The sequence below is a fragment of the Protopterus annectens genome, chromosome 8.part0 (assembly GCF_019279795.1).
Source record: "Protopterus annectens isolate FY-2018-M chromosome 8.part0, PAN1.0, whole genome shotgun sequence".
Lineage (NCBI taxonomy): Eukaryota > Metazoa > Chordata > Ceratodontiformes > Protopteridae > Protopterus > Protopterus annectens.
The window spans coordinates 1,957,697,381-1,957,710,574 of NC_056741.1; the positions used below are offsets into that span (position 1 = coordinate 1,957,697,381).

The 13,194-nt window shown below is 37.4% G+C and overlaps 1 protein-coding gene across 2 annotated transcripts in view; it reads right to left on the reverse strand.

Moving 5' to 3' along the window:
* The window catches only part of TAT (tyrosine aminotransferase), a 261,202-nt gene that overhangs the window by 109,646 nt on the left and 138,362 nt on the right, over nucleotides 1–13,194 (reverse strand). For both annotated transcript variants that reach the window (XM_044081482.1, XM_044081481.1), the window contains exon 8: nucleotides 2,709–2,861. In XM_044081482.1, coding sequence (XP_043937417.1) covers nucleotides 2,709–2,861 — 153 coding nt within the window. The remainder of the gene's footprint in view (nucleotides 1–2,708; nucleotides 2,862–13,194) is intronic.

Consider the following 13,194-nt stretch of genomic DNA (forward strand, 5'->3'; position numbering starts at 1 on the left):
AACCTATGATTACTGGCAAAAGTAAACTACCCTTGAGGACCCCTAGCATATATAGGCTATTTAACAAAAGGAAAAAAATTCCTCTCCAAAGCCAAGAAGGAGCAGACAAAACAGTGCAAAAAGACAGTCACCTGTTTAAACAAACAAATTAGAAAGTTGGTCAAGTCTGCCAAAGCAAACTATGAGGCAAAGATAACCTCCCTGGTGAAAGATAACCATAAGGCTTTTTTAACTGTGATTGTAACCTCAGGGAAAATTCTCATCAATGTGCCACGTTAACCATGAATGGCAACACTTACACCCAGCCTGAAACTATAGCAAACCTGCTGGTCGACAAGTTCAGTTCAAACTTCTTCTCACATCACCTCCTACCACACCCAAAGTAATACACGCCCCCATGCACCTACTGGTTATTACAAGGGAACAGGACCTTGCTGCACTTGCTAAAGCCAAAATACAGCCTGACAACATCCCAGGACACTTCTTAAATAGCTTAAAACAGAATCTTACAAAGCCACTACATACCCTCTTTAACCACAGCCCCCAGGGAGGCTTTCTCTCAGAGGAATGGAGGACTGCAACAGTCATCCCTCTACACAAGGAGGGCCCATTAGCTGACCCAGGGAACTACAGACCCATAAGCCTGACCAGTCTTATCTGCAAGGCCATGGAGAGAATTATTATGGACCTGATCAATAATGACATAGGAACTTTCCAAACACTGGAACAGACCCAATTTGGCTTTGTCAAAGGGAGGTTTTGCCTGCTCAGTCTGGTAAACTTCTTTGAGAAAGTCACCAGAGGCATGGATGATGGAAAAACAGTACACACCACTTATCTAGACCTGGCCAAAGCTTTTGACACAATCCTCCACTTGGGGATCATAGGTAAACTTACTAAGTGAGGCATAAACCCCTACATCATCATATGGATAGCAAACTGGCTCACTGACAGGACACGTGTTGTCAGGATAGGTGAATCCACCTGTGATAGGAAACCTGTTATTTGCAGTGTCCGTTCACTGATGACTGTAAGCTGGGAGAAATCACTTAATCCCCAAATGATATTGACATCCTACAAACAGGCCTAAAATGACAATGACTAGTGACAAAACCATGGTCTGAGACTAAATGCTAAAAACTGCATAATCAAAACCTTTAGTAAATCAGATATCCCTGCAAGTTATAATATTGATAGCACACCCCCTAAAAGGAGACCCAGTGGTGAGGGACCTAGGAACACAGATAGACAGTAATCTAAACTTTCACCACCTGGTAGCTATGGTAGTGAGGAAACCTTCCAGTGTGCCTCAACTTATAAGTAAAGGCATGGCATCAAGTTCAAAAGAAATCATTGAGTCATTGTACTCGACCCTTGTTGTGCCCATAATAAAGTACATGTTCCCTTCTACATGTAACAAACCAGGCAGTTACAATTGGAGTGGCCCTAGTGGTTTCTCACTAAAAAAATACAAAGCTTAAGAAACATGTCTTATGCAGACCAACTAAAGATCCTGTCCCTTTACTCCATCTCATATTGTTTATTAAGAGGTGACTTATGCCTGACTTATGAGGCATTCTCTGATCCTGCCCTGATGAAAATGTTACATATTTGCAAGAAAAAATATTCAAGGGTTATACATTTCATGAAACTGAATCGTACTTGTGACTCTAAACATAATTTGCTGGAGAGACAGATGTGTATCCCAAAGGCTACCTAGTCTATGGAATAAACTTCCAATCTTTGCAAAACAAAGCCCGTCCCTCACTCTTTAAAAAAAGAATTTGGATAAATCAATGAGGAGCTGTAAATTCACTCCCAGAGTACTACCCATGTCCCTTATTGACAGTGGCAGTCTGTAAGACAACTCAGGGCTCCAAAACCCAAAGAAACACTACCCTGATACTACCCCATCCCATATATGAGGAATTAATATATAATACTGTCATAGCCTAGTCATTATTGTCTAGGCTTGTAAAGGCTCTTGTGCCATTAGCCTAGTAATCACCTATGAACCTATGAAAAGTAGAGGCAATCCATTTTGTGTGTGCATGCGTGTGTCACTGTGCATTTACACACTAATTTACTTCTGCCATTTAGAATCTAAATGGGATTATCGTATGCAGGATCTTCTGAGAATGCAGTATCTCTGGCTACAGAGATTATTAACAATCACATTTACCTAAGCATTTAAAGCATTTCACAACTCTTAACTTGCATTATTAAACCTGGAAAGACAAACACATGCATGTGTTCAGAGAAATACACATTTTAAATTTTGCATTTATCACACCACTATTAAAACTCTTTTCCCACCTAGTTGTTTCCATTCTTATGGAGCCAACTGCCCGAACACATCTGCATATCTAAGTCACTGTAAGTATCAAACTTAATGGATACACTGATGGATAATAAGAACACAATGTTTGTGAATCTGTAAATTCTGTTGCATAATACCAACATATGGTGTAGATAAATTCATAGAATATCAAATCATTTATGTTAGACCATGTTCTTGGGAGAGGCAGCAAGATATCACATTAACTTGCAGGTAAGAAATGAATTCAGCCCTCAGGAGAAGTTATAGAACCACAAAGGAACTAGTAAGAAAATAAACTCTCAGCAAGAAGGCTTCCTTTGCTTAATTATGAGCTCCATCATACATGTAACCATATTCTCAACTTCTTTGTCTATACAGATGCTCTTACCTCATTTCCAAATATGTTGTTTCGATCATGGATAAGGATCCAACCCAGTCTCCAACCAGGCACAAGCCAACGTTTGGCAAGACCTCCACAGGATAAGATTGGTACACTGGAGCTTAGTGGTGCCATGGAGTAGAATTTGTTGCCTTGAAAAACCTGCATAAGGAACAAAAATTAGGCTTAAACTTTGCACATCTATTTTTATAATATATGACTTAATCTATAACAGTAGCAATGTTGTTTCAAAATATACATCTGACAATGCCTTGAAGATATCTAACTGGTCTCTGTAATTATGAGCCCTGACATTTACAGTTCAGTGTCAGGGTTCAGGGTTCTGCCCTGGGACCACTCTTGTTCGGTATATACTTTTCCGAGGTACAGGCACATGTGGGAGGACTATGGCTCACCAAGTTCGCAGATGACTGCAAACTGGGCGCCATAATCGACCCTCCAGCTGACACAAACACCCTTCAAAAAGGTCTCACAGAGACTGATAACTGGTGCCAGCGCCATGGTTTAAAGCTAAATGCCAAAAAATGTATAGTCATACCCTTTGGCAAAAACAATGTGCCCACAAATTACCACATAGGTGGAAACCTATTAAGTACAGAGAAAGTTATTAGGGACCTGGGGACCCAAGTTGATAGTAATCTCTCCTTTGAAAACCACATTGCCAAAGTGGTTAGAAAGACCTTCTACATAGCCCACCACATCACAAAGGGTTTCACATCTAGATCAAGAGAGGTAATCGTGCCCCTTTATTCATCCCTCATCAGGCCCATCATAGAATACAATGCCCCATTTGGGATGTACCTTACCCGACACCTGCAGCAATTAGAAAGACCCCAAAAGTATCTCACCAAGAGGATCAAGGGTCTCAAACAGATGCCATATGCTGCTCGGTTAAAAAAACTCCAGCTCTACTCAGTTGCATACCGCCTACTTCGAGGCGATCTATGCCTGACATACAAAGCTATGTCAAATCCAGAATTAATGGACATGCTCCACCTCAGTAAATCTAAATCCCTTAGAGCCACATGCTCAAGGGACTTGAACCTCAGCACAGAAATAAATAGAACTTGCTGGAGGGACAGGTTCATAACCCAGAGGCTCCCTTCGCTCTGGAATAGAATTCCAGTTCATGTGAGGCAGATCACCTCACTGAATCTCTTCAAGAAGAATCTCTATAAGTGGATGGGGGATCGTAGGTTTGTCCCAGGGATTACTCCCGTGTCACTATTAGACAGAGGCACAGTAAACTAAACCTTAAAAAGGGCACAGTATACTCAAATCATAGGGTGGCGTAAGCCATACAGAATCGGGCTAGGCTTATAATTGCCCCAGGGCAGATAGTCTAGTATGAACCTATGAACCTATGGGATTTAGGAGACAAAGCAGTATGAGACAAACTGAATAAGTACTGGGCCTGTAAATATCTAGAGTTACACTTCTCCCTCTTTATCCTGGACAGTACCTATTTGGGAAGTTGTGTCCTGTGGAAAAATTTTAAAAACAGTGAGATTTTAAGGACAAAAACTACTTCCTAAGGTTCTTGTAATTGTTGCATTGTGATTATTTTGTATTTGAAAAACTGAATTATGATGGGAAAAATAGAAACCATTCATACTCTGTAAGCGTGAGCATTTATTATGGCAACAAAGGGACGTCTAGTGTGGGTATGGCTTACATAAAAAATGTCCCACCTTGGGCATCTGCCAAGGTGGTAGCCCTAAAAAAATCTCATTGTAATAGTAAGTAAAAAAAAAAAAACACAAGAAAACCACATACATGCATGCAAAATGTGAATTTGCATTGCTGTATGAGAAAAAAACATACAGGATGTATTACCCTACTTCTCTATTACTTAATGTAACTGATATTAACATTTGGCAATACTAATGTTACACACTTATGAGGCGTTATCAATGTTTTTACTACTAGGGGAAAGAAATTGTGACACAGACATACACAATTCGTGAGCCATGTAATAAAGAACTGTATGAGAATGTGCCAAACAATGAAACAGCAGTGACATTAAAATTGTTCCACTGCTCTACCAAAGATGCCATTTCTATCATACTTTCCATTTCTGCACTGTATCAACAAGGTGCACCATAAATAAGCATTTGCCAGTCACATAAATTAACAGTGAGACTTAGCAACAACATTGCAAACTCACTAAAACTGTTAAGCTGTCATCAAATGAAATATGGACTAATATGTTTTTCACTTTTTAATATTTTGACTGAGATTTTCTTCATACTCGCTTTGACACCTTCTCTCATTAAGGTAATAACTATGTTGAAATCCTCCACAAAATGCACTTTTGCATAAAACCTTTAAAAAAATCCTCGTAGTGAGGAAAAGGAAATGTAGCTAGCTCTGAAAATTGTCACTATTCAAAGATTAAATGGTTTCATTTTGAATAGTGATTTATGTACTGAAATCTAATTAAAGTTTGCATTTGTGAAATAAATTACAGGTCAATAATATAATACATATTTGATATTTGCACTTAATGTTCATTATGGTCACTGATTATCCTGTCTTCTGACCTAGTATTGTAAAACTGTATTATTCCCCATGCTGAATAACTCATACTAGAATTTACACATAGATGTCCAGTGTCAAAACAGAGGGGACAACTTTTAAATTGCCAGCAAAGGAGATTAATTTGAATGCTAATGAGCTCTTGACACTCTTAATTCTGTCTTTTTAAAGTATTTAACTAAGATAAAGATGGGAGTTTGTGCTAAAATTGTAAATAATTTAAAAACATTTTCTTTGGTAACTACACCTGATGGATAGAGTTCTCTCCTGCTGTCATTCTTCTTGGCACTTTAGTCCATGGAATAAAAATTTTAGAGCGAGATTCCTACTCATCTTATATCCATACTCACTGACTTCTTGATATGGATTAAAATGTCAACAGTGATTTTTAATTTTTGTTTAACAGTCTTTAGTGATGTAATGATTTACTCTGTGACATCTAGGCATTAACAGATGCACTCAATAAAATTAAATATCAAATGCAGTGTGGAAAAAAGCAAAACAGACAGCAAAAAATTAATTTATTGTGACTAGTCAAGTTAGTTTATACTAGATTTTATATTCTAGTAAATATTATATTTTGATTTTCCAATGATATCAACTCAAATAGTAGGAAATAATTCCAGTAAATATAGGCATCATACAGCTTGACAATACTAGACGACTGTAGTGAGTTTCCTCCCATTCCTAAAATGCACATTTTTTCTTCTTTTTGATTATTTGCTCATGCTGAGTTGAATGGAGGGGACAATGACCTAGATTATGGGCTTCCTTCCCTCGAAATTTTGATCTATGCAATCATTGCATAAAATCCAAAAAACAGAGAGGAAGGAAGACACAAAAAATGAAAGGAGGCAGCTGGCTACATGATATACAGACTCTCTGAACATATTGCCAATGCATGTATAGACATTCATACCAATCTGTTGATCTATTGTTCAGTATTTGGGTTTACTGTTCACTGCCCAGTTCTACATAAAAGAAAATAGATATAAATGTTAAATCTCCAGTTCAAACTGTTTCGCTTTCAGGGATTGTCATATAGAAATCTGTCAGTATCACAGCCATTAAGTCAAACCATTCTCACCTGTAAGCCTCATAATTTAATAAAAGTAAACTAAATAATGAGACCCGCGGTAGTGGTGCTGCAGTAGCATTGTCGCCTCACAGTAAAACGGTGTCTGGTTCAATTCTCAACTAGAGCATCTTCTGCGTGGAGACATGCGTGAATGGGCGTACTTTCGTTGAAGGTTGTGCGTCAGGTCTAGCAAGTCAGTACGGAAAAATCAACTGCCAATCATTAGCGGACCGGGAAAAGTGGAAAGACCCAAACAAGCAAAGCTAATTAATCTCTCCAGGCATACTTTCTTTTTGCTACAATAACCAATTCTCATGGGCAGTTAAAAAGGCATTGATGTGCTTTCTGTTGGTGTTAACATCCAACAATTTCTGATATTTATAATGATAATACGGCCCTGTTATTACACTTTAAGTATATCTGTTTTATCTCCTTCCTCCCTTGTCTCCAGTATATATAGCAGTAAATGTTTAGGCAACACTTCCTCTGTTTCAGGTTCTCCTAGCTGTAGCCACTAGTAGGTGTCCAAACCACACCGCACTTTATAGTTATAATGTCAGTGACTTGACTATAATATAATAATAGCATGCTGGAGGTCTTTGGTTCATGTCCAAAATAAGTGCTAATATTATCCTTTCATTTCTATGATTCTAACTTTGCTTAAGTAGAGGGTGTTCTCTGTATTTGTGCGTGTGTGTGTGTGTTTGTAATTTGCTCTTAATCACCATGCTAGGGGTTTTCTAGCTGACAGAATTAGACTCTTAACAGAAAACTCCATACCTATCTGTCCAAAGGCTCTTGTTGGCCCAGTGGCAGATCCAGCAGATTGGTATACTGGAGGTCTTAGCTTCGAGTCCAAATGAGAGTTAATATTATCCTTTCACTGTTGAATTTCTAAAAGTGCCTAACAGAGGGCATTCTCTGCATGTGTGTGTGTGTTTGTCTGATCTTAATCACCATGCTGGGGGTTTCCTTGCTGAAAGCAAGTAGCATAGCTAGGGTGGGGTGGAGGGGCAACTGCCTGGGCACATAGTGTTGGGTGGGGCACAATCAGCTGATTCCAATTGCTTTTTAATGCATACCAGCTTTTAAAAGCTGGCATTGTATTTGCAGTTAAACCTGAGTGCAGTTGTGTGCCATGCAGGGTATAAACTGTAGCAACTGCTTGCCACAGTTTAAAATATATATATATTTCCATTTTTTAACTAAAACCTGTGCTCCACAGCACTTCATTTTTTTTCTTTTTTTTTTCTTTTTTTTTTTGCTAAAATAAGAGAAATTATGGTCAGGGGCAGAGCACAGAAAGTGGATCTGATTGGCTAGGGCAGGAGAAGGAAAGGCACATCATGCTTCTGGCCACCTTGTTGTTACCTCAGTAGAAACAGTGGACTTTTTTTACCTTGCTCTTCACTTGAAGAACTGAGGGGCTGGGGTGCTAGTTCCTGGTTGAGCTGGCTAGACTTCAGTTGAAAGGATAAGGCACTTAAGAGAAAGCTTAACAACTGTCTCTCCAGATGCTGTTGTTGGTCCAGTGGCAGTGCCACTGTGTTATACTAGAGGTCTTGGGTTTGAGACCCAAATAAGAGCTAATAATATCCTTTTACTTCTATGGCTCTACCAGTGCATAAGCAGTGGGTTTTCTCTGTATTTGTGTGTTTGTTTGTAATCTGATCATAATATAAACACTTAAAGGCAAAGAAAATATACATCAACATCACCCCAACTTTTCCCCATTTTGTACATGGGAGGGGGTGTCACATCAATAATATACATTACCTAGAGCCAATGTTTACACTGCTGGGTGACTATTTTCATAAATAATTGAATAGCACTTTCTTAATGTAGATGCAGGTGCATTCAATGCCACCACATGTAAGCATTTATTACCAGATAAAACAGAATGAAATGTAATAGAATTGTGTGCTTTTGTTTTATTAGGAAAGAAGCTTTCCACAAAGGACAGCATGAACAGCTATCAAGCTATTACTATCACAAATAAGCATTTCAATAAATAAACAAGTAGATTATGGAATTGAGCAACAGTATAATTTATAATCATACCAAAAAAAATAGATAATCATTATGGTTATTCACTATAAACATGTTGTCTGTGCAGTTATCTAAAGTAAGAATCTTGGCAGCAGAATGTAATCCACAATGATATTTGTACCATGGTTTAGCTGCCATAAATATTTAGATGATAATGATGCTTAGTTTTCATTTTATTACAATAGCCCATGCCATAGATTACAATAGGAAACCAGATCAATATGTAATGATAAGTACAAGAGACATTCCCAGCACTTTTGTAGAATTAAGATACAAAAGAACATTACTGCATGTAACTAGGCCAGGTGCTTGAAAATGACTGAAATAAGACTGTCAGTGTAATAATTAAATTTCAAATGGCAATCAAGCATCAGAATAAGAGGTACATGGGAATCAGTTGTAAATGAATATGTAGAAACTTAAGAGAAACAGAAAAAGGCATACCTGGGGATTTAGAAAGAACCCCCTACACTCACATTAATACTATGGTAAAAAGGCCCTACTCACGTGATGTGGTATTTTGCAGTTCAGAGACATATTAGCCACAATGATGAAAGATCTTATTACTGGTTAATTTGCATGTCCCTGGATCACTATTAACTACCACAAGTGCAGATCAGCACCTTCCTACAGTATTTAATACTGTCAGCAGAGGCACCTCCCCTCATCCACAGAGTGACAAAGACACACACAAACAAACATGCACACATGCATGCACACACACACCATATATCCCATACCTGTTGTCAGAACATCCCCAATGTCTCCAGACATTAGAGTTTCTGGCTTTATATTCTTTAATAAAGCATACTAATGCAACATCTGTTTTTCTAAGTTTATCAGAGGAGGAATAAAAAACTCCACCCCTGATTGTGTGTCAGTGTTCCACATTAGTTTTGGCTTTCAGTAGATTTCTTGTGCTTTGAGGTTGAGATATGCTTTGTGCCCTGTTCCTCTCCAGCGTAACTCACAAACTGTTGCAGGCCTTGCATAAAGCTGAGATCTTCATTATAGTATAATGAAAGTTTTGCTATATGAGCATATCAGTTAGCATAGTGGTGAATGCTACTGTTTCCAGTGTTAAAAGTGTAAGGTTCAAAATATTTTCCCCTCCCTGTAATGTTATTCCTTTAAAACTTTTATGCTTATTCCTATGTATCCTTCATGTCTAGTGATTTTTGCAAAATATTATTATCCACGGTGGGGGCTGGAAGTGTATAGGATTTGATTTATTTTTAGAGCCTTTAAGGCATATTATTAACAGTATTCCGGGTAAACAGTGGTTCACCTCAACCCAATTCATTGTCTTTATTTTCACTTTTATAAGTGCCTTTAAGGTACATCACTTAAGAACTATTCCTGGTGGCTAGTGTTACCATACCAAACAAATAACTTATGTAAGGGTCTTCCAGGTAAGATCTGCTATCCATGCTGCTTTGTGTTTCTGCTGACCCACATCTTATATAAATATCATTAAGGCACAATAGTGTACAGTTATCCCTGGTACCTACTATTGCCCTCCAAGCAAAGTGCCACTAAGGCATGAGATGAAAGAGTCATATCACTGGGGTTACTGGTCTATCGATCTCATGTGTTCAGATGTATTCTTAGTTACTAGTGGCCACTCCTGACCTATATCTTTAGAGTTATCCTGTTTTCTAGTAATCCACTGATCAAATATTGCAGGCTTTGCTCATTAGTCTAAAGATGTGTGTAAATATGACAGCTATCCCAGCTTACCCAGACACACACACACACACACACACACACACACACACACACACACACACACACACACACACACACCAATCTATCTGCTACCTAACCCCCATACTACAACTCCCCCAGATAAACACACACACTTCATTCACACATGCAGCCCCTCTTATACATGCATTCACACACAGCTTAGTATTACCTGACCACTAGACTCCCCAGCACTTACCTCTACAGTGATAGATGAGCACAACATTTTGGTTGTGTTCATTAACATGAGTGACCAGGAGTGGCTGCCCTACTTTATACAGCTGAGCGATTCTCTGAATCATTTGGCTGTATAAATGCCTTACTGCAAGCAGTTCTGGGAGGCAGCACATGGCTAATTAAGGTATGCCTCTCTCCCGGACTGCCTCATTAGCATCTATCATGGCTGTGAAGACAGACCACTGTGCTGCCACATGTCTTCATGCAAAAGCACTATGGTAAGGCTATCTCTGAATGAAGAAAGGTTTCCTATAGGTGCACTCATAATGTATACCTTGTAGTAGTCTTTCTGAATGAGGGTCATAGCTTTTGTATTAAACATATTAATTTGAATGCTAAATGAGTTAGCCCAGTTTTATATTATTTTTTAAATATAATTTTGTTGTGTGCACAAAGTAGCTTTCTCATTATTAGTAGAAAAACAGCGTAAAATCATCAGCATAAACTAATAGTTCAGACTCAAGAGAAGCACCTTGTAATACATTCATACATAGTAAAAATAATAAAAGGTCTAATAATGACCTCTGTGGAGCACCTCTACATTTTGGCAAATAACTAGAAAAGTGATCATTAATTGTAATATAACAAAATGTATCTGTTATATAAAACATACGCTCTTTTATTAGATTCCTACTTAGACCTAGCTTTGACAAAGAGGGACATCTATCTTTGCAAATAAACAATCAAAATCTTTTATAGAACAATATATAAATTTAAACTGCTGTTAGCAGCATTATAGATTTGTTAAATACATTCTAGTATATGAGTTTTAGCCAAAAACGTTGAATGCCACTTCCTAAAACCATGCTGAAAACTCCTGAATAAGATTTTTTTAATCCCCACAATACTCCCATTAACTGAGAAATGATCAAAAGGTCCAAACATTTGTGAAATATGGCTTTACACAAAAAAGTAGCTGAGGGAGATTGTTGACTTTGCTTTCAGTCCCTCCACGTTTAACATATACCCACACTTCATTTCATTAATGTTTGGAAGGACACCAAAAGGGGAAAAAGAATGAAAAACTGGAGTATGTATGTAAACAAATTGTTCTTAACAGTATTTGTATAAATATTTAATTATATAAATTGCATGTTGTATAGTAAAACATTTTCAGACACTATTGTATGTGATAAAACACTAAATTAAACAAGTATTTTTCTTTTATTACTTTTAAAAAATGCAGATATTACAATATTAAAAGAGTAAACACTGTACAAAAGAATGTTCAAGTCAATATGTTGTAATCTTGGGCTGCTGGGATGGGGGATGGGGTGTAAAAGTGCACTAATGATATATGTAGAGTTGAGATGTTTTCTCTTGCTTTTGCATGGGTGAATGTCTGGATTAATGTCCTTGGCTTAATCTAGTTATATGTTTCTTGTATGAGCACGTATGCTATAGAAATGAGAGAGCAATGTGAAAATTGTAAAAACTTTTCCATTAGCAAATAAATGTTCATTGTGAGTTGAGACGTCTGTAGCTAAGGGCAGATGTCAATTCTGTTATGTTTACATGGAGACAAGCTGACTACAGGTCTAGGCAATGAATCTCAAGAACTCTGGGTATTATTGACTGAGAGAAATGTAAACTTAAAAGGTACAAGGGCAAGCAGCTTAGTAAAAAGAAAAGTTTGAAAATTATTAGAATTGAATAAGAGATAGCAACTTTCTGGTATCTAAATATATCAGTGCAGTTACTAGAACAGTTTATCATTTAGTTTTCTTTAAAGACAGCCAGGTGCACTTTTTCTTAAGACTAAAAAATGTATGTTTTCTGAAAGCATACAAACTGTTTTTCACATCTGGGAGGGCAATAAAGATAAGACAAGAACAGAGAGCAATTAGTGTAAGTAGGACCATAGGCTGTAACATGCACTTTAGCATGGAAAACTGTAATTCTGGGTTAGCTAAAGCCTGTGGGCTGTTGTTGTGTCTTTCGGCTTTTCCCAGTTAGGTCGCACAGCGGAACTCCGGTCCGCTAATAATTGGTAGTTGATTTTTACATGCCGAGTTACCAGCCCTGATGCACAACCTTCAATGAAGGTACGCCCATTCATGCACGTCTCCACGCAGAAGACGCTCTAGCTGAGAATCGAACCGGACAGCATCTTACTGTGAGGCAACATTGCTACCGCAGCACCACCACCATGGACATCAGGGTACAGCTTTAAATGTAGGACAATTGTTCCTGTCAGGAGGATTAAACTTATTATTTGAATATGCACATAGTTTTATGTGTTTGTTTTAAGTTAATAAGTTTTGGGGGTATTCTAGGGATCTGCTTGTTTTTCTTTTTTTTTCATTTGATGGTTTTCATTTAAGCAAAAAGTCTTGTAAAATGTGACAATGTTTAACCTGATTTTTGTGCCTTTTTAAACAGATACTAAAACAGTTTTTTTTCCCACAGTTAAATGGAAAACTACAAATTAATGAAATGTTTAATTAGCCATACCAAAAAAAAAAAGAATCAAATACATTTACAAAATGAACAGCAAACCCTTTAAAAAGCCTAACAAGTTTGTGGAACTACTTGGAAAACTTATAGTTTCTCAATAGACCCCATCTTTATATATATATATATATATATATATATATATATATATATATATATATATATATATAAAACCTTCAGCTGAAAAAATCATCTAGTTCTAAACTGACTTGAAAATGAAATACTTATTAAACTAATATGACTCAGTCAGTAATAGGGACATGATCCACCATATGTTCTGATGAATTATGGTCCTTTTTCCTTAACAGCACTCTACATACTTGACAAGCTTTGCATCAATTTCATTTACTGAAATGTAACTGTTTTTCAGTA